We start from the raw sequence: 24,024 nt of genomic DNA on the forward strand, positions 1-24,024 counted from the left end.
CTTTTTTTTTTTTTTTTTTATTTACTTATTTTTGAAAGAGAGAGAGACAGAGTATAAGTGGGGGAGGAGCAGAGAGAGAGAGAGTGAGACACAGAATCCAAAGCAGGCTTCAGGTTCTGAGCTGTCAGTACAGAGCCCATCATCGGGTTCAAACTCACAAACCGTGGGATCATGACCTCAGCTGAGGCACCCCATGAGTTGACCCTTTTGACTATAAAATGACCTCTTTTTTTCTGGTAATACTCCTGTGTGTTTTTTTGTTTTTTTTTTTTTAAGGTTTTTTTAAACTTTTTTTTTAATGTTTATTTATTTTTGAGAGAGGGAGAAAGAGAGAGAGCATGAGCAGGGTGGGGCAGAGAGAGGGAGACACAGAATCCGAAGTAGGCTCCAGGCTCTGAGTTGTCAGCACAGAACCTGAAACGGGGCTTGAACTCAGGGACCACAAGATCGTGACCTGAGCCAAAGTTGGACACTTAACTGAGTCACCCAGAAACCCCTAGTAATACTCTCTGTCTTGAAGTCTACTTTCAGTATAATACTATGGCTCTTTTGATTATTGTTTGAATAATATATCCTTTTCTATTCTCTTACTTTCCAATTACCTGGGTCTCTTATATGTCATATAGTTAGGAATTGCTTTTTGAGTCTAATCTGACAAGTCCTATCTTTAAATTGGAGCTTTTAGTCCATGCACATTTAATGTAATTATTGGTTTGGTTTTATTTGGTTTTACCATTTTGCTATTTATTTTCTTTTTGTCTCTTTTTTTTTTAACATTTATTCATTTTTGAGAGAGTGTGAGTGGGGGAGGGGCAGAGAGAGAGAGGGAGACACAGAATCTGAAGCAGGCTCCAGGCTCTGAGCTGTCAGCACAGAACCTGAAACGGGGCTTGAACTCAGGAACCACAAGATCGTGACCTGAGCCAAAGTTGGACTTTTCACCGGCTGAACCACCTAGGTACCCCTCTCTTTGTCTCTTCTAATTTTATTGTCTCTTCCTCTTTTTCTACTTTTTAAATCAAATATGTTAATATTCTATTTGAATTTCTCCCTTAATGTATTAACTCTACATTGCATTAATTTCAGTTGTTTAGGAATTACAGTATGCATCCTTGACTTAAAACAGTCTACTTAGAGGGGCCCCTGGGTGGCTCAATTGATTGGGGAGCCGACTTTGGCTCAGGTTATAATCTCACAGCTAGTAAGTTCGAGCCCTGAGTCGAACTCTGTGCTGACAGCTCGGAGCCTGGAGCCTGCTTCAGATTCTGTGTCTCCCTCTCTCTCTGCCCCTCCCCTACTTGCACTCCATCTCTCTCTGTCTCTCAAAAATAAATAAAAATTTAAAAAAGTTTAAAAACAGTCTACTTAGAGTTAATATTTTACCACTTCATATAAAATGTAAGACTATTGCAGCAATATAGTTACATTTGCACTCTCATCCTTTTTGCTATTGTAATCTATAATTCATCTAGGTATGTCAAAATCCTACAATGGATTGTTATTGTTTTTGCTACTGGCCCTCCAATTTCAGACTACTTTTGGTCATTCTACAATGTTTTCAAATAGGCTTTGGTGTTTTACACTTTGCAGTTGCTTATAATTTGTTTAAAATTGTCACCAAACATTTGTTTCTGTAATTTTTATATTGTTTATGATTTTTACATTGTTCATACTTGTGATATGCAGTATTTTAGCCCAGTAAAATATAAGCTACACAGCCATTGCTAGAAATAGAAGTGGCCATTATTAGAAAGTTCTTAATTTAACTATAGCCATATTTATCAATCTCTTACTTTACAGTAGCAGTTTTTCTCTTATTTAAGGAATCCTATAATACCTTCAAGATAATAAAATTATCTCCTCTTCAGGTATATCTCATGTTAACTGCCCTTCACTTCATTGTACTTCGCAGATACTGTGTTTTTTACAAATTCAAGGTTTGTGGCAGACTTGTGTCGAGCAAGTCTATAGCATTTGCTCATTTCACATCTCTGGATCACATTTTGGTAACTTTCACAATATTTCAAACTTTTTCATTATTGTATTTGTTATGGTGATCTCTGATCAGTGATTATGACTCCCTGAAAGATCAGATGATGGTTAGCATTTTTTAAAAATAAAGTATTTTTTAATGTTTATTTATTTTGAGAGAGAGAGAGAGTGCAAGTGAGGAAGAGGCAGAGAGAGGGACAGAGAGAATCTGAACAGGCTCCACACTGTCAACACAAAGCTTGACACAGGGCTCAATCTCATGAACCGTGAGATCATGACCTGAACCCGAAATGAAGAATCAGATGCTTAACCGACTGAGCCACCCATGCCCCATCAGTAAAGTATTTTTAAATTAAGGTATTACATGTTTTTTTTAATACATAATGTTCTTTCACACTTAATGGACTGAAGTGTAGTGTAAACATAATTTTTATATGCATCAAGGAACCAAAAAATTCATTTCATTTGCTTTATTGTGATATTCACTTTATTTTGGTGGTCTGGAACCCAACCCATATCTCTGAAAAATGCCTGTATTCCAAAAGTTTTGAAGCTTTGCTTTTCACAATTGTTACTTTAATCTATTTAGCCTTAAGCTGTGTATTTATTTGGTGTGAGGTAGGGATCCAGTTTCATTTTTCCACGTAGGTAACCTGTTCTCAAAAACCATTTATTGACTAGTCAGATTTTCCTCAGTACCCTACAACATTTACTGTGTTGAGTACTGGATTTATTGCATTCCCATAAATACTTTGGGATTTTGTTGTGCTGTGCTATTTCATTACTTGGCCAACCCCTTCACTTGCAGCCTGTATCCTATCCCCTCACTTACCTAAGAATATTCCTCCAGCAAGTCTTCTCTCTCCTGCTTCATATTTTACTCTACCTGAGTATTCCTATCAGTATATAAGCACATTGTTATTTTTCCATATTAAATAAACAGAACTCAACCTCACTTCCCCCCTTAGCTTTGGCTATACCTCGCTGCTCTCCTTCAGTATGAAACCTCTACATTTACTGTTGTTGGAGAGGAAAAACGTTTCCTCTACCCTCTTAGGTTTATTGTCTGGGGGCCTGTGAATTCACCTGACAGAAGAAGATTGGAAAGAAAAATTATGGGAGCTTACAAAAGAAGTAGCTTGATAAATGGTTAAAGTTAGTAGGGGAAAAAAATAGGGGTAGAAAAAACCTTTGGGGGAAGAGCACCTGGGTTTCTAGAAGAACAAATGGGAGATAGGAAAGCTTGTGATAATGCTTGTTCATGCAGGTGTGGTTTTTTTTCCATCTCCATGGCCATAAGATTCCCCTGGAGAGAGAATTTATGGTAGATATATTCTAGGTCTCCTTCCTGGTAATGAAAGTCCACCCTCATCTACCCCTCAAAGAGGGAATTTATGGCAGCCTTACTTCCTGGAAGTCTCTTGTAGTCAGATAAGGGAAGCTCCAAGAAGGCTTCTTTCTGTATCCGCTGATGCCTTCAGCTTAAAATAATCTTCATACCAGCTCTGGGGTTCTGAATGGGTTCCTGCATCATCTCCAATTCCTGTCTCCCCTTTCTTTCCTGAATCCTATTCAATCATTTCACTGTTCCACAATAGCTTTTGTCAAAGTTACCAAATGACTTCCACATTGCTAGATGTAATGGTTGTTCTCAACATTCATCTTACTTCCACTCTAGGTGCATCTGATATCCCCCAATCCTCAACACACATGATTCACTTGGTTTTCTGGATGCCAAGTGTTTTCCTTCTTCCTCACTGGTAACTTCTCAGACTCCTTTGCTGGCACTCTCATCTCCCCTCTTTTTATTGTAGTGTTAGGTCTTCCTGAACTTTTATAGATTTTTTTTAAAAAGTTTATTTATTGATTTTGTGAGAGAGAGGGAGGGGGAGAGAGAGAGAGAGAGAGGGAGAGAGAGACTCCCAAGCAGGCTCTGTGCTATCATTGAGGAGCCCAATGCAGGGCTCCAACTCACGAACTGTAAGATCATGACCTGAGCAGAAACAGAGAGTCAACAGTTTAACCAACTGCATCATCCAGGTGCCCCAAGTCTTCCTGACCTTTTAATTCTCTATTTGTAGTCACTCCTTGGTGCCATATATTAATACTGTATAAATCCTGATGACTCCCAAATTTTTATTTCCTGATCTTATTTCAGTAATAAATTCATGCGTCTTTTCATCCACAAAAATGTCTAACTGGCATTTCAAACTTACATGTTGCCATGGTCTGAACATTTGGGTCTGCCCTTCCTTTTTTTTTTAATGTTTATTTTTGAGAGAGACAGAGAACATGAGCGGGGGAGGGGCAAAGAGAGAGACAGACACAGAATCCGAAGCAGGCTCCAGGCTCTGAGCTGTCAGCACAGAGCTGGATGTGGGGCTCAAACCCTCGAACCATGAGATCACGACCGGAGCCGAAGTCAGACACTTAACTGACTGAGCCACCCAGGCACCCCTGCCTGGGGTGAAGAGGAAGCCTCTTCTACCCCAAATTCATGTTGAAATGCCAAACCCCAGTGTAATGGTATTAGGATATGGGGCCTTTGGGAAGTGATTGTGTCATGAGAGTAGAAACCTCATGTATGGGATTAGTGATCTTATAAAACAGGCTCTACAGGGCTCCCTAGCCCCTTACACCATGTGAGGATAAAACAAGAAGCCTGGGATCCAGAAGAAGCACTTGATTGTGTTGGCACCGTGATCTTGGACTTCTAGCCAATAGAAATGTGAATAATAAATTTCTATTATTTATAAGCCATCCAGTCTGTAAGTGGCCTGAATGGACTAAGACACATGTCCGAATCTAAACTCTTGATTTATTCCCTTCCATCCTTCTAGTTGATAGAACAGTTTTTTCCTTCCTTCATACCTTAACATCCTGTACCATGAACAAATTGTTAATTGGTTATACCTACTAAATGTATCCAGAATCTTGCTATTTCTTAACAACTGCAACACTAGCACTCTGATCCAAGCCACTATCATCTCTCCTGGGATTACGTCATTAGCTTTCTGTGTTCCCTGCTTCCACTCCTGCTTTCAGTCCCTGCTCCCCAACATCTTTGCTTAACACAACATGCAGAATGGTTCCTCTATATTACTCAAAGTAAATGCTAATATCCATATGTCCAGCAAGCCCTTTTATTAAAGGTCAGCAGACTATAGCCAGAGGCCAAATCTGGTCAGCTACTTATAAATAAAGTTTTATTGGAACACAGCCACACACTCTTATGTTACATATTGTCTATGCCTGTTTTCACACTACAACAGCAGTGTGACCAGAGATCCTATGGCCAACAAAGCCTAAAATATTTACTATCTGGCCCTTTACAGAAAATGTTTGTTACCCTACATGATCTGCCCTCTCTCTGCTACCTATCTCACTTCACTTCTGCTCCAGTGAGTTGTCTTGGCCTTCTTGGTGTTTTTGTTAGGCAAGCTTCTACCTCAGGGAGAGGCTGTTGGTGTCTCATCTGCCTACAATTCTCTTCTCTCAAGTATTCACTGCCTTACTTCCTTCAAGTCTGCTCAAAGATTACCTTTTCTGTGGAGCCTTTCCTTACCACTCTTTCATACTGTAATTCTCATCTCCGTCCTCACCCTGATGCTCCCAGTTTTTTCTTTGAAGTTCTCCTCCTTAATTCTCTACATTATTTATTGTTTTGTCTTTCTTCACCAGAATATATTCTCCATGAAGGCAGGGGATTCCCCCCACCCCCTATTCCTCATTTCTGTTCGCTGCCATATTTTGAGCATCAAGAAAATGAGGTAGGCACTTAATACATATTTGTTGCTGAATTCCCTATTCATGTTCCTTTTCTCTTTGACTTGTTCATTTATCCATATTCATTCGATACGTATTTACAGAGTAATTACACAGTGCTGACCACTGTGGAGAGCACTGGTAAAGGACCACACTGGTAAAGTGGCCCCTGTACTCAGAAATTTCTGCTTACATTCTGGGTCATTCATGGGGAGGCTGGAACCAGCTGGTAACCGTGCTGAAGAGCTGAGTGATACACTTTATCTTTCAGTTACCAATTTCTGTTGTTAAATATCTAATTTTTTTTCAAAAAACTTTAACATTTATTTATTATTAAGAGATAGAGACAGAGCATGAGCATGGGAGGGGCAAAGAGAGGGGGAGACACAGAATCCGAAGCAGGCTCCAGGCTCAGAGCTGTCAGCACAGAGTCCAACACGGGGCTCAAACCCATGAGCCTCGAGATCATGGCCTGAGCTGAAGTCGGATGCTTAACCGACTGAGCCATTCAGGCGCCCCGTTAAATATCTGTTATTATACATTTAACTGCATGGCTTCACAATTAAACCATATGAAAAACGGAAGTAATGAACACCCCCAATTCACAGCTCCCTAACGACTTGACTTCGTTTTATTGTTCCTTTGCTCTGGAGGTTATTCACATCTAGCAAGGCGGCGAGCAGCTCATCTTTGGGAATGCCCAGCTACTGAGCCCACAGCGCGAACTCGCGGGCGCCCGGTCGGTGGAGCCCCCGTGTGCATCTGCTCCCAGCAAGCCCCTTCTGACGCTGAGCGCGGTCCCTACGGGCAACCTTCCCAACGACTGAGGCCAGGGGCTCCCTCCGAGTGCACGTGCAGGGGTCTCCAGGCGTGGAGAGTGGAGGTTCCCGGACGTCCCTGCACCGCTCGGCTAGACTCTGTCACTCTGGATGGAAGGAGCCTTTAACCTGGAAGGAAAGAGGGATCGATCACTCGGGCCTCCACTCGCCGAGCCTATGGCGAGCCGAGATGCGGGGATCGGCTGGGAATGCCTGGGCGCGCGGAGGCCGGTGGGAGGAGTGGGGTGGCCGGCCGGGGTCGCCGGCAGGCCGGCGCGCGGGAGGTGGCTAGGGGCGGCGGGGAGGGAGGGCGAAAGAGGGCGACAGGGTGGGCACCTTGGCGGAACCCAGGTGCGCGTCCCACGTGCGCGCACGCGGCCCCAGTGGGATCGTCCTCCCCCGAGCCTCAGAGGTGCGGTGGCCATAGCTGCACGGGGGACCCATGCGTGTTGACAGATGTCTGTGACTTGGGGGGGGGGGGGGGGGGGGCGCGGTGGAGTTTCTCCGTGCAGGGCAGTGAGGCCGGAATGACTCCGGGGGTCGGGCAGACAGGCATTCTCTGGCCCGGAAAAAGCCACTGATGCAGTAGTTTTCCAAGGGGGATCTGGAATAGTCAAATTTTCCCTTTTAAAAGATGGGTGATTTTAGATCTTAAGTCTGAGAAAATATCCCTGCGGAGCCTACTGCCGTCATTTTATGGGTAAGGGTCGCACGGAGATTGCGTGTGGAGCTGGGAGTAGAGCCCTGGGTCTTCTGTCCCAAGCCCAGGATTTTCCTTATCTCAAGGGATACTGCCATTGCACGTTTTACTCTTTTCCACTCTGTTGTTGAATTCATTAAAGTGTTTTTAATCCACATGTGTTTTATTTTGTAGGAAGAAGAAATTGACTAAATGAAAAACATGAAGCCAAATAGAATCCCCCCTTGTATTGTTTCAAGACAGGGAAGTAAAAGTAAACCATTGTTGTCTTTTTCCAGTGATATCCTGGGTTTTATTACTGGAAACACCCAGTTTTTCTAATACTCATGATGTCAGAAGGGAAAGCTCCTGCGAAGAAAAGACCTCGTAGAAGTTTATCAGCCAGTAAAACTAAAACAAAAGAATGTAACTCTATTATTTCATTTTTTAACAATGCACCACCTGCTAAGCTTGCCTGCCCTGTTTGTAGTAAAATGGTGCAGAGATATGACTTAAACCGGCATCTTGATGAAAAGTGTGCTAACAATGATGACATCACTCCAGTTGATCAGAGGCATGTTGACTTAATAAATTCACATGTGCCTACAGTAGATTTAACCAATATTGTCTTAGAAGATGTAACACCAGGAAAGTTGTCACCATCAAAGATAAGTGTAACCCCTGACCAAAGTGATTCAGCAAAAATGGGCGTAAAACAGCAGACCAGCCCCTACTTTAAAAATAATGATGATTTGGGGTGCAAAAATCAAGATAAGCTGAGACATCATAATGTGAAAGTCATTACTTTGGGAAGCCTGTCATCTAAATTGTCCAGAAGATACACAGAAGCTAAAAGAGCAATAGATAAGAATGAGGAATTTGCCAATAAGAGTCCACAGAGTTCCTCATCCACAGTGGTTAGGACCCTGGTTGATAACTGTTCAGAGACTGAGGACAAGGATCAAATTTTGGAGAACAGTTCTCAAAAGGAAAATGTGTTTGCCTGTGATTCTCTTAAGGAGCAGAGTACACCTGAACATACTGTAGAAGGCACAAAAATAATGGGAGCTGAAAGCCAAACGGCTACCCAGGAATATGAGAGATCACCCCTTGGCCCTGCCTTCTCAGATAATGCTGCTATGTTATTTTCACCAGATTTAACTCTTGGGAATACATTGAAGTCTACTTCAGAGCACAGTCTTGCAAAGTGGGAGAGCATCAAAGGAGTAGATAATCAAGATGTTGAAAAATGTGAGGCAGGTAGTTGTGAAGAAGTGAAAGTGACTGTTGCTTCAGAAACTAAAACACAGTTGTCAAATTGGGAGGCAAAGTCTGATAGTTCTACACATGATGATTCTAAAGGGCATAACATCCAGGACCTTTCTCCGGAAGGTGACAGTGACTTAAAGAATGAAATCACTTGCGGAATTCCTTTGGAGCAGGGGTCAAGCTGTGATGTTCCTGGTAAAACAATTACAGTACCACCAAGTCATCCTTACTACCTTCGGAGTTTCCTCGTGGTGCTGAGAGCTGTATTTGAGAATGAAGAAGATAGGATGCTCTTTGATGAACATGAGAGGGGAATTGTAACTAAATTTTATCAATTATCAGGTATCTCAAGCTCGTGTGCTTTCAAGTTTTTTTCCATTTGCTGGCCTGATTTGGGCAGTAACCTAATGACCACAAGGAGTCAGTGTGGTTCTGTGAGTCCTCTGGGAATGCTCCTGGGAATCAGCCAGCCACAAGGTTTGAGAAGAACATGCATGAAAAAGAGATTTTGTGTCCGGTGATGTCTGCTTCTGCAGTATCATCCTTACAAGCTGTAATTTGGTTATGATGGAAGCATCTGTTTTTCCTTTATATGTATATTTGATGGTAATAAAACAGCCTTTTCCAGGTTAAAAAAAATACCTTTGTGACTTAGAAAAGTATACTTTGCTTTTGAGCATGTAATCAAGCTTAATTTAGGTTGTTTTATTGTTTTTACACACCATTTTCTCAAAACTGAAGTAAAATACAGGAAAGAACAAACCAAAGTATATTAAGGCTTATTTTTTCCTTCAATTTTAGGTTTTTTGACTCTGCCTTTTAAGGTCAGGGTGTGGAGGAATTGGAAACTTTCAGGCTAAATTGGTGCATTTAAAAATAATGGTCTATGCCTCAGTTCCTTGGCAGCCAGTGGTGGCTCTGAGCCGATAGTGCACATTTGGAGCAAAAGCCACCCTTGTAGCATTGCTAATCCAAAGGGCCATGGTGGCTTTATGGAACTGAGTCCCTTCTGAGGTAGGAAACGCTTACTTGGGAGCTACACTGACCTCCCATAATTTGTAGTCAGGTTTGACTCTTCAGTAGAGTTAAAAAAAAGATCTTAAACATTGCCAGGAATGTTCAAGAGAAGGGTTTTTGTTTTAAATGCACACAATGGAATTACGGTATTCTTAGTATTGCTTTGACATGTGAGTAATACTTCTCTAGGCACAGTTGCATTAATTATCCTCACAGCCTCCGTCTCTACTTATGCTGTCCTCACCAGAACATGGACATGAATGACACCACATTGACTCTTCTGTCCATGGAAGTTACAGATCTTTAGTTGGGTGCTGGTTGTATTCATGTGAGCATTTGAGTAGTCCATGGCTCTGTGCTTCTGTATAATTGAGAAGAATGAATAGTTCCCTGAATGGAATTTCTGCAGATTCTTGTGTATGGCTCCCCACAGAGAATAATCTGCAGTGTCTCTGTGTGAAAATAAGTACTGCTAATTGAATTTTCCTCTTTAAAGAAAAAAAGGGGGTGGGGAGTTGAAGATTTAAGGAATACAGTTACACCATTTTAGAATTGGCAGAAATTTGAAGATAATCCAGATAACAGGAAAACTGACCAGGTTAATTAAATAACTTGGCTAAGATCACCAAGTTAGAGATGGCTGCCCTACCAATGCTAGACGAATTTTGAAAATCTTTTCAGATTATTTTCAGCCAACAATAGAGTCGTTCGTATTAAGCTGAAAGTGGAGAATAAAATAACTGGAATTCTGGGTAGGGCTTCTCTGATGGAGTAAAAATGTTGGTGGCTTGGGGCGCCTGGGTGGCGCAGTCGGTTAAGCGTCCGACTTCAGCCAGGTCACGATCTCGCGGTCCGTGAGTTCGAGCCCCGCGTCGGGCTCTGGGCTGATGGCTCAGAGCCTGGAGCCTGTTTCCAATTCTGTGTCTCCCTCTCTCTCTGCCCCTCGCCCGTTCATGCTCTGTCTCTCTCTGTCCCAAAAATAAATAAACGTTGAAAAAAAAATTAAAAAAAAAAATGTTGGTGGCTAGATAATGGGAAACCTGGTACTTAGAAGTTTTAAAATGGCCAATAACCATGACCAACTTTGGAGATTTTTTGTTGTTTATACACCAATCATCGAATGCCTCATCTTGTTTAATCTTTTCAGCAACATTGGGAAGATGGTGTTACTGCCCCATCCCACCCCCACTTTTTTAACAGAAGAGAAAATGGAGTCTCGGTAAGGTTCATAGATTTGTATAATTCAGAAGTGGCAGAGCTGGTCCCATCCTGGATATTCTTATTGTCCTCTGGTGGCAGGCACACAGGACAAGGAGACATCTCCATGGGGACTTACATATGAAATAAATTGTATCTTCCAAAAGAAGAAAAAGATGTTCTTGGGTGATCAGTTGAGTAAGCATAAGTGTATTTCTAATAGAATATGTTGTCTTCAGTTTTAAAAAGTGAATGTTTGTATGTTGTTTTGAGAAGAGAGATAATTTTCACGACTTTTCTTGCAGCTAGTGGTCAGAAGTTATATGTAAGACTTTTTCAACGTAAATTTGGCTGGATTAAGATGAATAAATTGGAATATGAAGAGATTGCTCCTGACTTAACACCTGTGATTGGAGAACTGCAGCAAGCAGGCTTTCTGCAGACAGGTATGATTAGTCAAAGGAAATGTAAAATGAAAATATGACACGAATAACTAAGTTTCTGCAGAATGATGGTGATACCAGGATGGTGTCATTTCCTGGTTGGTGCCTGGTAAATAGTAATTTTTTTTTTTAATTGAATTTTTAACCTTAGGACAACAGATTATTCATGTTAAAGCCATTCTTAGCCTGTGTGAAGACCACTGTTGTTTTCTTGGCTGTTTCGTATTTAGGACGATAAAGTCCTCTTTGGATAGATAGGTGGCCGTGGGCCGCTGAAGAAACTCATCCCTTCTCAGCTCTCACCTTCCAGCAAGAATCTGACTCATTCAGATGCCTTATCTTTGTGATAGAATAAAGCTGGTTTGCTTGAAGTTAATATTGCCTCTAAAAGTTTCATCTACTCCTACACGCACGCATATACAGCTCTTATAGTTTATAAGTTGATTGCCTCAGAAGTTCATTGACTTAGGCCTATGAGACTATTAGATAACTATGGTTGTCTTGTCAGTAGATTCATTAAGCACCTGCCTGTACTGAATGCAGTGTTGTACTGGAAACGTAGGTGGAGGAAGAATGTGAGTCTTCAGTAGTTGCTGACAGTGTAGACTGAAATCAGCAAATCAAGCCAAAGCCAGGTGGTTTCTGTGTGGTAGTCTGTAGTGGAGAGCAGTTAGTAAAGTGAGGTTAGGTGATGTGGCGGGCCTGGGGGAAGGCATAGATGCTCAGTGAAGAGGCTTGAACGTGAAGGATTAGGCAGTGGGACTCGGACCCCTGCTTGGAGCACTGCTTCCTACCCATCAGTGCCATAGTGTCACCTGGGAGCTCCTGTCCCCACCTGGAGGATTTGATGCAGATTCATAAATCCACAAGTTTAACAGGCATGCCAGGTAACCACTGCAGGTGAGCCTTGACTTACCTTTAAACGACCTTTAGGCAGCAAAACCAGAACCCTCGTGGCTCACTGTTGCACTCAGTCAAGTCCGAGTTTTGCCCTCGATCTGCACAACCCTGTGGAACCTGGCTCTGACTGCCCCTCCTGCTCTGTCATGGCCACAGAGCGCTCCTCGGTGTTCTTCAGCATGCTGAGTGCACTCCTCTTTCAGAGCCTTGTACTTGCTGCCACACGGCTCATTTCATCCAGCTGTGCTCTGTGTCACGTCATCAGACATTTGCCTGACCACTTGCTCCCTGCCATGTTTGCTTTGCCATAGCCAGTTTTATTTTCGTTATAACCGTTATCCCCACCTGACATGCATACTTGCTTATTATGCTAGGAGCTGAGCTCCTTGTGGACCAGGACTTGTTTTGGTCATTGTAGTGTGCCCTGGGCCATAGAAGATTACTTGGCATGCAGTGTACACCCACTAAGTACTTGCTGAGTGGAGGAAAAAGGCACTGCCCTAAGCTGTAAATGCCTAGAAGGCAGATACCAGCCAAGTCTGATTCAGCTGCATCCTGGTTCTAGGGTGATGTCTGGGGCCTATAATAGCAGACATATCCATGTATGTTGAGGGAGTGAATCCATGAAGAGGCCTGTGGGGAGGGAGGAGAGCTGATGGTCAGCTTTGGGAGAGGTCCATTTGAAGGGTTTGTAATCCGAGAGCAAATATACCAGTGAGTTTTTAAGGAGAATGTGCAAGCTATAATGGCTATCCATATGTGTCTTTATTTTATTTTCCTTTGTTTTTTTAGTGAGAAATTCTATTAATTTATAACTGTTATGAGGTATCTATTTTCCATATTCTTTTTTTGTGTGTGTGTTTATTTATTTTGAGAGAGAGCATGTGTGCATACGTGCAAGGGGTGGCAGGAGGAGGGGCTGAGAGGTAGGGAGAGAGAATCCCAAGCAGGCTCCAGGCTGTCAGCACAGAACCTCACAAACCATGAGATCATGACCTGAGCTGAAATCAAGAGCCAGACACTTAACCAACTGAGCCACCCAAGTGCCCCTCTATATTCTTTAATAATTGCTTTGGCAAACTAATTACAATTTCTGCAGTAGAATTCCATTATATTTGCATATAACTAAGCTTCATTCTTCTTAAAGTAAATAGAGCTAGAAAATAGTAAAATTCCTTAAAACTATGTTTAACTTTTTTTCTTTTTTTTAAATCCATTTCAGAGTCTGAGTTGCAAGAACTCTCTGAAGTGCTTGAACTGCTTTCTGCTCCTGAACTAAAAACCCTGGCCAAGACCTTCCACTTAGTGAATCCCAATGGACAGAAACAGCAACTCGTGGACACCTTTCTCAAATTGGCCAAACAGCCTTCAGTCTGCACTTGGGGAAAAAATCAGTCTGGAATCGGTGCCGTGATTTTAAAAAGGTTTTGTTGACCGTCATAACAATAAAAGCATTTAAAATGTTGATAGCACATATTAACTTATTATAACAGCACATTTTTTCAAAATATAATTACTTGTTTCAGTTGCAGTTAGATTAAGAAGTCAAAAGAGTATTACAAGGCCTATTACAATAGCCTGGATTCTTTCTTGGTTTATTATTTATAATTCTTGTAGTACTATATTTGGAGCAAGAAATTTCTAGGACCAAGAAAAATTAGGAGGCAATAGGTCTTTAGTAAATTCTAGTATTTTATTATTCAAGAAAAATGCAGTTTTGGCTGCTGTTCCTACAGGATTTAAGGGTAAACTATTCAGTCAAATATTTATTTTAGTCAACTTTTTATTGAAGTGTAATCTGTCAGTCTTAATATGCAACTATTTTTGAGTTTAGACATAAAATTTACTAAAAACTGTGGTTTTTTTTTTTTTTTAATTTTTTTTTATTTTGAGAGAGAGAGAGAGAAAAGGAGAGCATGGGTGGGCATGAGTTAGAGAGGGGCAGAGACAGAGAGAGAGGGAGAGAGAATCCCAAGCAGGCTCCATACTACCAACACAGAACCCAACGTGAGGCTTGATGTCATGAACTATGAGTCTATGACCTGAGCTGAAATCAAGGGTTTGATGCTTAACTGACTGAGCCACCCAGACACCCCTCTTTAGCTTTTGTGACAACCTTGAACTGTTTCAGTTTGGGAAAAATGTGAAAACTTTAAGAATTTATTTCTTCTGCTCACATGATCTATAAAATACAACTATAATAACTTTAGTCTGGGAGTCCACTGTTCTGGAATTGTTGAGGATGAAGTGAGTGATGCTTTTGAAAATACTTTAAAACAGTGTCAGTGTTATTTATTTTGTATAATATATATGTTGTGTGTATCTGAATACACACAAAGATATACATGTGCTTGTGCACAGGTAACTTTCAGCTGTTACTTGCCAAGAGCCCATCTTTGTTGGGAAGATATTATAAATACTACTCTTTTATAAAACATAGGTATAAAAAATTATTAAGAAAATTGTCACTACTAACACTTCAAAAAGTTTATACTGTATCTTTTTAAAAAAATATTTTAATTATGTATTTAGAGTTAATTGGCTTTAAGATCCACATGGTTGTAGTATGTTAAATCTCTTCAAAGTCCTTTCTTTTTAAGTTGTTTTTAAAGTTTTTATTTTACTTCCAGTTAACACAATATTATATAAGTTTCAGGTGTACAATAGAGTGATTCAGTACTTCTATACAACACCCTCTGGTGCTCATCACAAGTGCCCTGTTTAATCTCCATCACATATTTAACCTATCCCCACACTTCCCTTCTCTCTGGTAACCACCAGGTTGTTCTCTGTAATTAAGAGTCTGTTTCTTGATTTCTCCTCCCTCTTATTTTTTTCCCTTTGCTCGCTGTTGGTTTTATTTCTTAAATTTCATGTATGTGTGAAATGACATGGTATTTGTCTTTTCTGGCTGAATTATTTCACTTATCATTATACTCTCTGGCTGTATCCACATTGTTGCAAATGGCACAATTTCATTCTTTTTTATGGCTGAATAATATTCCATTGTATACATATACCACCTCTTTATTCATTCATTAGTTGATGGACACTTGGACTGCTTCCATAAGTTGGCTGTTGTAAATGATGCTTCAATAATCACCAGGGCACATATGTCCCTTCAAATTAGTATTTTTGTATTCTTTGGGTAGTTACCTAGTAGTGCAGTTGCTGGATCCTCCTCTAGTTCTATTTTTAACTTTTTGAGAAACTTCCATACTCTGTTCCAGAGTGGCTGCACTACTTTGCATTCCCACCAGCAGTGCAGGAGAATTTACCTTTCTCCACATCCTTGCCAACACCTGTTGTTTCTTGTGTTGTTGATTTCAGCTGTTCTGACAGGTGTGAGGTGATAGCTCATTGTAGTTTTCTTTTTTTTTAAGTTTATTTACTTATTTTGAGAGAGAGAGAAAGTAGGAAAGGGGCAGAGAGAGGGAGAGAGAAAGAATACCAAGCAGGCTCCACACTGCCCGCGCAGAGCCCGATGTAGGGTTTGAACTCACAAAACCGTGGTATCATGACCTGAGCTGAAACCAAGAGTCAGACGCTTAACTGACTAAGCCATCCCAGTGCCCTCTCCTTGTAGTTTTGATTTGCATTTCCCTGATGGTAAGTGATGATGAGCATCTTTTCATGTGTCTGTTGGCCATCTGAATGTTTTCTTTGGAGAAATGTCTGTTCATATCTTCTGTTCATTTTTAAATTGGATTATTTATTTTTTGGGTATTGAGTTTTGTATGTTATTTATGGATTTTGGATACTATTTGATATGACATTTGCAAATATCTTCTCCCATCCCATAGATTGTCTTTTAGTTTTGTTGATTATTTCTTTTGCTGTGTAGAAGTTTTTTATTTTGATGTAGTCCCAATAGTTTATTTTTGCTTTTGTTTTCCTTGCCTCAGGAGACATAACTAGTAAGAAGTTGCTACAGCCAATGTCAAAGGGGTTACTGCCTGTCTCCTCTAAGGTTTTTATGATTTCCTGACTCACATTTAGGTCTTTAATCCATTTTGAATTTATTTTCATGTATGGTGTAAGGAAGTGGTTTCATTTTTTATTCTTCTGCGTGTTGCTGTCCAGTTTTCCCAACACCATTTGTTGAAGAGACTGTTTTCCATTGGATATTCTTTCCTGCTTTGTCAAGATTAATTGACCATATCATTGTAGGTTTATTTCTGGATTTTCTGTTCTATTGATCTACGTGTCTATTTTTGTGCCAGTACCATACTGTTTGGATTACTACGGCTTTTTCGGTGCCTGGCTGGCTCAGTTGGTAGAGCATGGGACTCTTGATCTCGGGGCTGTGAGTTCAAGACCCACATTGGGTGTAAGGATTATGGATTACTACAGCTTTGTAGTATAACTTGAGCTCTGCACTTGTGATGCCTCCAGCTTTGCTTTTCTTTTTCAAGATTGCTTTGGCTATTTGGGTTTTCTGTGGTTCCATACAAATTTTAAGCTTGTTTGTTCTAGTTCTGTGAAAAATGCTGTTGGTACTTTGACAGGAATGGCATTAAATGTGTAGATTGCTTTGGGTTCTACAGACTTTTTTTTTTTTTTTAATTTTTTTAACGTTTATTTTTTGAGAGGGAGAGAGACAGAGTGTGAGCAGGGGAGGGGCAGAGAGAGACAAGGAGACACAGAATCTGAAGTAGGCTCCAGGCTTCGAGCTGTCAGCACAGAGCCCAATGCGGAGCTCGAACTCACAAGCTGTGAGATCATGACCCGAGCCGAAGTCAGATGCTCAACTGACTGAGCCACCCAGGCGCCCCGGGTTCTACAGACTTTTAACAATATTTGTTCTTCCAATCCATGGGCATGGAATGTCTCTTCAGTTTCTTTTATCAGTGTTTTATAGTTTTCAGAGTACAGGTCTTTCACCTCTTTGGTTAGGTTTATTCCTAGGTACCTTATTATTTTTGGTGCCATTGTAAATGAGGTTGTTTTCTTAATTTCTTTCTGTTGCTTCATAATTGTTATATAGAAATGCAGCAGATTTCTGTACATTGATTTTGTATCCTGCATTCTAAATCCTTTCTATAATTGCATTCATTACATATTTTTTGTTAACCTTATATAACATTTTATAAGTAAGTGAACATTAAAATTAGCAAGCAACACTCTCAGTATAAGCACTAAGCATATGAACAGAAATAAAAGAAATAAGGTTAACTTTTTTTTTTTTATTCCTAACTTTGGACTTGTAGGAAGGAGCATAAGATTCTCAAGGCTATTTTAGTTGTACTAAAATCACTGTCCTTCAAGACTGTACTTTATTTCTTCATTTTGTTTTAGAGCCTTGCACTGGGATCTGTCTCTGACAGCCCCATGTGAGGGCAGTGTTTTGTTATCTTACTCTGCTGTTATTATGAAGAAACAGAAAAAGGCGCATCATTTACACTTTCTTCATCCCAGTAGATAATCACTGTTCATTTTACCATGTTTTATGGTTCCTTCTGAACTCGGAGACTTGGCTGACTGCATTGCTGGGGCTCTGAATGAAGATGGAGGAATTGGACTCTTTTTATTAGTCTCTGTGGATGAGTGGTTCTCAATTAAATGGTGGTGTGATAAGAATCTCACCCCTGTCCCCTCATGCCTCTGGTGGTGGCATTGATTCCTACAACACCCCTAGAGATGCAGCACTTCTTTTAGGTTAATAGCTTCTGAGGAGTGACTTTGCTCTCCAGGGAACATCTGGAGGTATTTTTGATTGTCGTGATGAAGAGGGAAGTGGGTGCTGCTAGCATTTAGTGAGGCCAGTGATGCTGCTGAGTATCCTGTAATGAATACCCTCCTCCTATAACAGCGCCCTCCTCCCCAGCAAAGAATTGCTGTGCCCAGATCTCGATAGTGCCAAGTTTGAGAAACGTTGATCTATTTTTCTTTTAATGTTTATTTATTTATTTTGAGAGAGAGCGTGAGTGTGCATGTGGGAGGGGCAGAGAGAAAGGAGAGAGAGAATCCCAAGCAGGTTCAGTACCATCAGCACAGAGCCTAATGTAAGGCTCGATTCCATGAACCATGAGATCATGATCTGAGCTGAAATCAAAAGTCAGATGCTCAACCAACTGAGCCAACTGAGCCACCCAGGTGCCCTGAGAAACACTGTTCTAGATGGTATCCAAGTTGTGAGAGCTAGAGGGTCCATGTGGCCCTGAATTTAATTCAGACCTCCAAACCTACCTTGAAGGCATCCAGAATCAAACCAGGATTTACAGCGGTTACCCTGGAGTGGAGATGCCTCTGGACCACTTTGCACACACAGAACAGCACCAAATCTTGGTACCACTTCTTGGTGCATGAAAATATGCTGCCTAACCAATAGCCTTTGATAATGACATTTTGTTTTATTTTTTCAAATTTTTAAAAAAGTAATCTCTGTGTCTAACATGGGGCTCAAGCTCACAACCCCAAAATCAAGAGTTGCATGCTCTACTAAGCTAGCCAAGCACCCCAATAATGACATTTAAAAAAAAATAACTATTATTTAGTCTGAATTGTCACTTGTCAAGAAGTGAAAATTGCTCATGTCAGGTAGGTAATACTTTTATGAGTTTTCCTGGTATTTCACACATTGATGACCAGTGTAAACCCTGTCTTGCCCTTTTATTGAGCCAAACCATGTGTGAAACTATTTGGAGATAACATTTTATTTAATCTTCACCATGTCCCTAGGTAGGCTCTGAGCCAAGAGAGGTTAAGTTATGCTCCAAAGTCACACAGCTGGAAGTGGTAGATTTGTTTTAGCTTAGAATAATGAATGCAACTTATCTTTATTTTATCTAAAAGTAATTTGTAGGGGCGCCTTGGTGGCTCAATTGGTTAGGCATCCGACTCTGGATTTCAGTTCAGGTCATGATCTCAATGTTCATGAGTTTGAGCCATGTGTCAGGCTCCATACTGTCAGTGTGGATCCTCTCTCTGTGATTCTCTCTCTCTGCCCGTCCCACACATGCGTGCTCCCTCTCTCACAAAATAAATAAACTTAAAAAAAATGTATAAAAAATGAATGTTAATAGATGAGAATAATTTGTAAAATCTAACATCCAAAATGCTTGTAAAAATACCAGAAATTTATTTCTATGTTGTACATTTTTCAGAGCTAAAGATTTGGCAGGAGAGTCACTGAGAGTCTGTAAAGGCCCTCGGGCTGTGTTTTCCCGGGTCTTGCTGCTGTTTTCATTGACGGACTCCATGGAAGACGAGGAAGCTGCCTGTGGTGGTCAGGGACAGCTTTCTACTGTGCTTTTGGTCAATCTTGGCCGAATGGAGTTTCCTAGGTACACCATCAATCGGAAAACCCAAATCTTCCAAGATAGAGATGATCTCATCAGGTAAGATGGTATTAACTCATTGTAATAGCTGTGTGACTGAATGTATGTAAAAGGTTTTATTATTATTATTTACCAGTTACAGTAGAAACAGAAGTCAATAGCCAAAACAGTTTTTGAAGTTTTTTGCTTTTGTTATCCTTCTGTCCCACTTGTATACGTTTCTAAGACTATAAGGAGAATGTATAAACATACCTAGATTAAGGTTGCCAAAACCAATGAGCTTTGAGTTAGAAACTTTTCCCTGGCTTACATTCCCAAATAGCTTTGGCAGGACACATTTTGTAAATACAGATATTTGAACAAACCTGCCTTGTGAATATCTTGTTGGTTCGAACAAGGCTGAAGATGAATGTTTTCATGTAATAATGACTTAGATAAAGTGAATACTAACTTGTGTGCTGTATACTTGAATCACACACATGATAGTTTAGAAATTGTCACTGATGTATTTTGGTACATGGATTCAGTGAATGGTTTGACTGGCCATAGAAGGTTTTGGTAAAGAGTGGTATAGTTCTTAGAGGAAAAAAAAAAATACTTAGATTTCCTTAAAAAAAAAAAAAAAAACCATCACTTAACAAGAAAAATTAATTCGAATTCCTAAAATGGCACTTTTGATTCTTAAGATTTATGACTCAGATGTAACTGAAATAGATTCTGATCTCTGATTGCAGGAGAGTTGGTTATGTGTTGTCTAATGTGTGCTTTAAAAAATAATTTATTGAGGGGGCAGCTGGGTGGTTCAGTTGGCTTAGCATCTGACTCTTGATTTCTGCTCAGGTCATGATCTCAAGGTCTGTGCAGACAATGCGAAGCCTACTTGGTACTCTTTCTGCCTCTTTCTCTGCCCCTCCCCTGCTTGTGCTTTCTCTCTCTCAAATAAACATTTAAAAATATTAAAAAAATAATTTACTGAAATTATTGAATCAAAGCAGCATCAGTGTAAACTTATTCCTGCCCAGTTTGCTTAGCTCTCAGGAAGCTCACTGTCTTGTTGGTGTTTGATTGGAATAAAATCTTCTAATGAGTATTTCCTTACTCTGGTTTGAGTTGTCCCATGTCTTTTACCTTTTCATTTTTAGTGACTTGCTGCTGTTCTCTTTCGTGAGACTGTGTATGCTGAAACTAAGTTCCAGTCTCTCTGTACTAATGACCTATAAGACCATTCTTTGCCTCAGTTTCTTCATCTGTGAACAGGGAGAATAATAGTGTATTCCTCCAGATCTGTGTTAATACATGTAAAGTGCTTAGTCCTTGGTCCCTGGGGATTGCTTAGTATGTCCTAGTATTATCATTGTCCTTATTACTGGTATATCTAAGGGAGATTACTTTTTAGTTCTGATTGACATAACCATGGTTGACAAGTTCAAAAGTGGGGGAGCTAGGGTGAAAAACCATCCTAGATTCTTGTGAGAAAGTAGGTATCCTGTAAATAAAAAAAATAATTAAAACTTCTTTTGTTATGCAAAGGACATTAGCATATTAATGAAATTGGATTTAACTGACTTCAGGAATGGTAATTATATAATACCTGGTGATATGATACCTAGTCTGAGAAATCTTTTTGGCCACCTTGGTACTTAAAATAATTTATCCTGTCTTTTCTTTTTTCTCATTTATTCAACATATATGAGTTGATTGTTGAGTACCTATTATGAGCCTCGGTGGTGGGGTTACAACATGATCAGATGGGGTTTTGCCTCCATGGGGTTATGTTTTCCTAGGGGAGATAGAAAATAAGAATAATTGTAGCATGTGAAAAGTGCTTTGATGATTGAGGGGTTGGCCGGGGAAGTTCTGCTTTGCAGAGAAAGTGCCCCTGGAGAGGTAACATTTGGATTGAGACTCAAGATTGAGGGGGAGCCAGCCATGCAGGGAGCATGTGCAACAGGCCCTGAGGCAGGAGCCAACTTGTTGAGTCAGAGAAACTCAGAAGACCTCTGTGGCCACAGCCCCAGGGGCAGTAGTGCAAGCCCCAGAGGTCAGACAGGAATGCAGAGCTGGGGATGCTCAGCCTCAGAAGCCCTATGGACAGACTCAGTCATGCTCTCTGAGCAGTGGGCAGCCATTGAAGAGGTTATGGCAGGGGAGTGATCTGTTTCATATTTTCTGAAAGCATCCTGTGGAGTAGCGGGTGGAAGGAAGCCAGGGAAGCTACGAGAAGGCTGACTAACTTGGTGGCCTAGGCGAAGGTCTTGACTGGTGGCAGTGGCAGTGAGGTGAATGGGTGAGATATTTTGGAAGGATAAGCGACAAGCCTCGATTATGGTTATGACTAGATACAGTGGGAGAATCACGGAGGGCTCTAGTGTTCTGACTCGGCTGGTGGTACCCTCTGGGGATTGGGAGAGAGGCGGTGGGAAGGATGGCAGTGCTGGGAGGGGAGCGGTGTTTGGGATGCCCGCTAGCTGTTCAGGTGAGGCTGTGAGCATTTGGAGTCACTGCATGTGGATGGTGTTGGAAGCCATGGAGCTGGATAGACCCTTCAGGGGTAAGAGGAGGAAGGGGCCGTGGCAGCCAGCGTTTGTCAGGTGGAGTGGAGGAGTGTCCAGGAAAGTGGGGGGAAGATTAGGAGCACGTGTGGCATGGAAGCCTAGAGAAGAGTGTGTCAAGGAGGGGCAGTCTTGTGTCTGCAGTCACTAGGGGACTGAGTAGATGTGGAGCCGGAGGTAGAACTGTCGGATTTGGCGAGATGTGCGTAGTTGGTGGCCCGCGCAAGAGCCGCTTTAGAGGAATGTGTGGAGGGTGATGGGGATGCCAGCAGCCATTCTGGGAAGAAGGGGAGGCAGAGGATGGCTCTGAAACAGCCACTGCTGCAGTGGGGTATGAGGGCAAGCAGTTTTGTTCTGCTGTTTTAAGGGTGGCAGATACAAGGGTGCCTGTGCACTCAAGCACTGATAACTGATGGAAAAGGAGAGGCTGCCCAGAAGGAAAAAGGGGATAGCCAGAGGGCAGAAAGCTGTGGGGAGATGGGACGGTCTGGGGTCCAGAGGGCCGGAGGGAGGGTAGATGTGTGGGCAGGGGTGAGGCTGCAGTGATGAGAACCCAAGAGGGCCCCTTGAGTGGCCTCTGTCCCTGCTGGAGGGGTCTGATGGGGAAGCTTGCATGGCGAATGTGGCTGGGAAGGCAAAGGTAGGAAGGAGCAGTCCTGCAGGGCAGGCAGGGGCCAGTGAGCCTGGCTGTGTGGTTTTCTTCAGCACCATTCAGGGACCTGGGCACAGGCTCACAGTGGTCAGCCTGGACACTGTGATGAGGGTGGGCCTGATGAACAATGTGAATTCACCAGCGAGTGGTGGCTGGTTGACTCCAGGTGGGGCATGGAGGCCTGCAGGACAGGACACGGTTATGGCTGGGGAAGGGGTCATGGTGGGTCTTGGCAAAGTTGGGGAATTGTTGCCATCATAAGAGAGCTGGAAGGATTGGAGGTGGAGGTCAGTGAATGAAATGCTCAAAATGAAGATATTGAGGGTGATGCAGTGCATCAGAGACAGAGGTTCAGCAACAGCTGTGGTGCGGGTAGCAGAAGGGAGGTGAGTAAAGGGTTATTGGCCAGGAGGTCTTGAAACTGAGCGTGCTGTGTATCCTCACAGACATTGAAGTCACATGCCATTGTGGCTGGAGACCTGAGGCAGAGCAAGACAGAAGACAGGAGGCCAGCAGGTGCCCTCGAGAAGCACGGGCTTCCAAGGAATGGGGGCTTTCAAGGAGGGGAGAGTGATTGGGAAGCAGCTGGGAAGAAAGGTGGACTCCTCCATTTGTCTCTGGGCGGGGAGGGCTGAGAGAAGAGCCCTCCCCTGCTGGAGAGGGCTGCAGGGGGAGCTGGGAAGGAGCCTTGTTCTCCTGAGGTGGCAGGAGACACCTGGGTTGGGGGGCGGGGTCGAGATGGGAGAGGTGCTGCCAGTGGGCGGTTCTGGCAGCACCAGGGAGGTGTGGATGAGAGGAGGGCTGATGACCCTTTCCAGTGACAATGAGGGGAGATGAGGCACGAGGGGGTTGGTTGGCCTCTGTGGCCTCTCGAATGTGGGGCTTGTTGAGGCCACGAGGCTGGGAGTATGGGGCCTGCCCCTGACACTCCTGGCCTTGGAGGTGTTCCTGCCAGGCTGGGCCAGCCTCCAGGCAGTTCTCTCTGTTGTGTTCTCCTTTCTTATAGACCTCGGGAATGTCCCATAGCATTTTATAAGAGAATTAGATCTACAAATTTGTGAGCAAGTTTTTCCATTTAGAGGCAATTTGTTTTTATTTTTATGTGAGTGCATTTGCACACAATGATAGTGCGTGCTTTTCTTTTAGGTGTGAGCCCCAAGACCATGTATGCACAGTGTCACTTGGGCAAATGTCTCTGTTTTGGGTGTATCTAAAGATGCAATGAGAAGTTGTCTTTCTTCAGCTAAGTGGTTTCATAACCTGTCAGCATTGCTGTCTCCCAAAGAATGCATCTTTGGGTGGTATCACCCAAAGTCTGGCTACATCTGCCTAAATGATTAGGTTACCAGATCCACGCTTTAATGTGACTTTGAAGTCACTTACTGTTTACATGGTTGCTGCCAGATTGCTGAATGAATGAGTACCAAGAATCAGAAATGATGAGCTGATGAATATTACAT

At 42.0% G+C, this 24,024-nt stretch overlaps 1 protein-coding gene across 6 annotated transcripts in view; it reads left to right on the forward strand.

Annotated features, from left to right (window-relative positions):
- The first annotated feature begins 6,857 nt into the window (after positions 1–6,857).
- Positions 6,858–24,024, forward strand: part of FAN1 (FANCD2 and FANCI associated nuclease 1) — a 34,112-nt gene continuing 16,945 nt past the window's right edge. For 5 of the 6 annotated variants that reach the window (XR_005796268.1, XM_040493841.1, XM_040493843.1 and 2 more), the window contains exons 1-5: positions 6,858–6,987; positions 7,450–8,865; positions 11,043–11,183; positions 13,303–13,504; positions 19,187–19,420. Coding sequence is in view for 5 of the 6 variants with exons in the window: in XM_040493841.1 (XP_040349775.1) it covers positions 7,602–8,865; positions 11,043–11,183; positions 13,303–13,504; positions 19,187–19,420 (1,841 nt within the window). In the remaining variant the exon portion in view is untranslated. Of the gene's footprint in view, positions 6,988–7,150; positions 7,276–7,449; positions 8,866–11,042; positions 11,184–13,302; positions 13,505–19,186; positions 19,421–24,024 lie in introns of those variants that run through there. The other variant, XM_040493842.1, reaches the window with a different exon arrangement.

Source organism: Herpailurus yagouaroundi, unplaced genomic scaffold, assembly GCF_014898765.1.
Source record: "Herpailurus yagouaroundi ecotype Mexico unplaced genomic scaffold, PumYag 185, whole genome shotgun sequence".
NCBI lineage: Eukaryota > Metazoa > Chordata > Mammalia > Carnivora > Felidae > Herpailurus > Herpailurus yagouaroundi.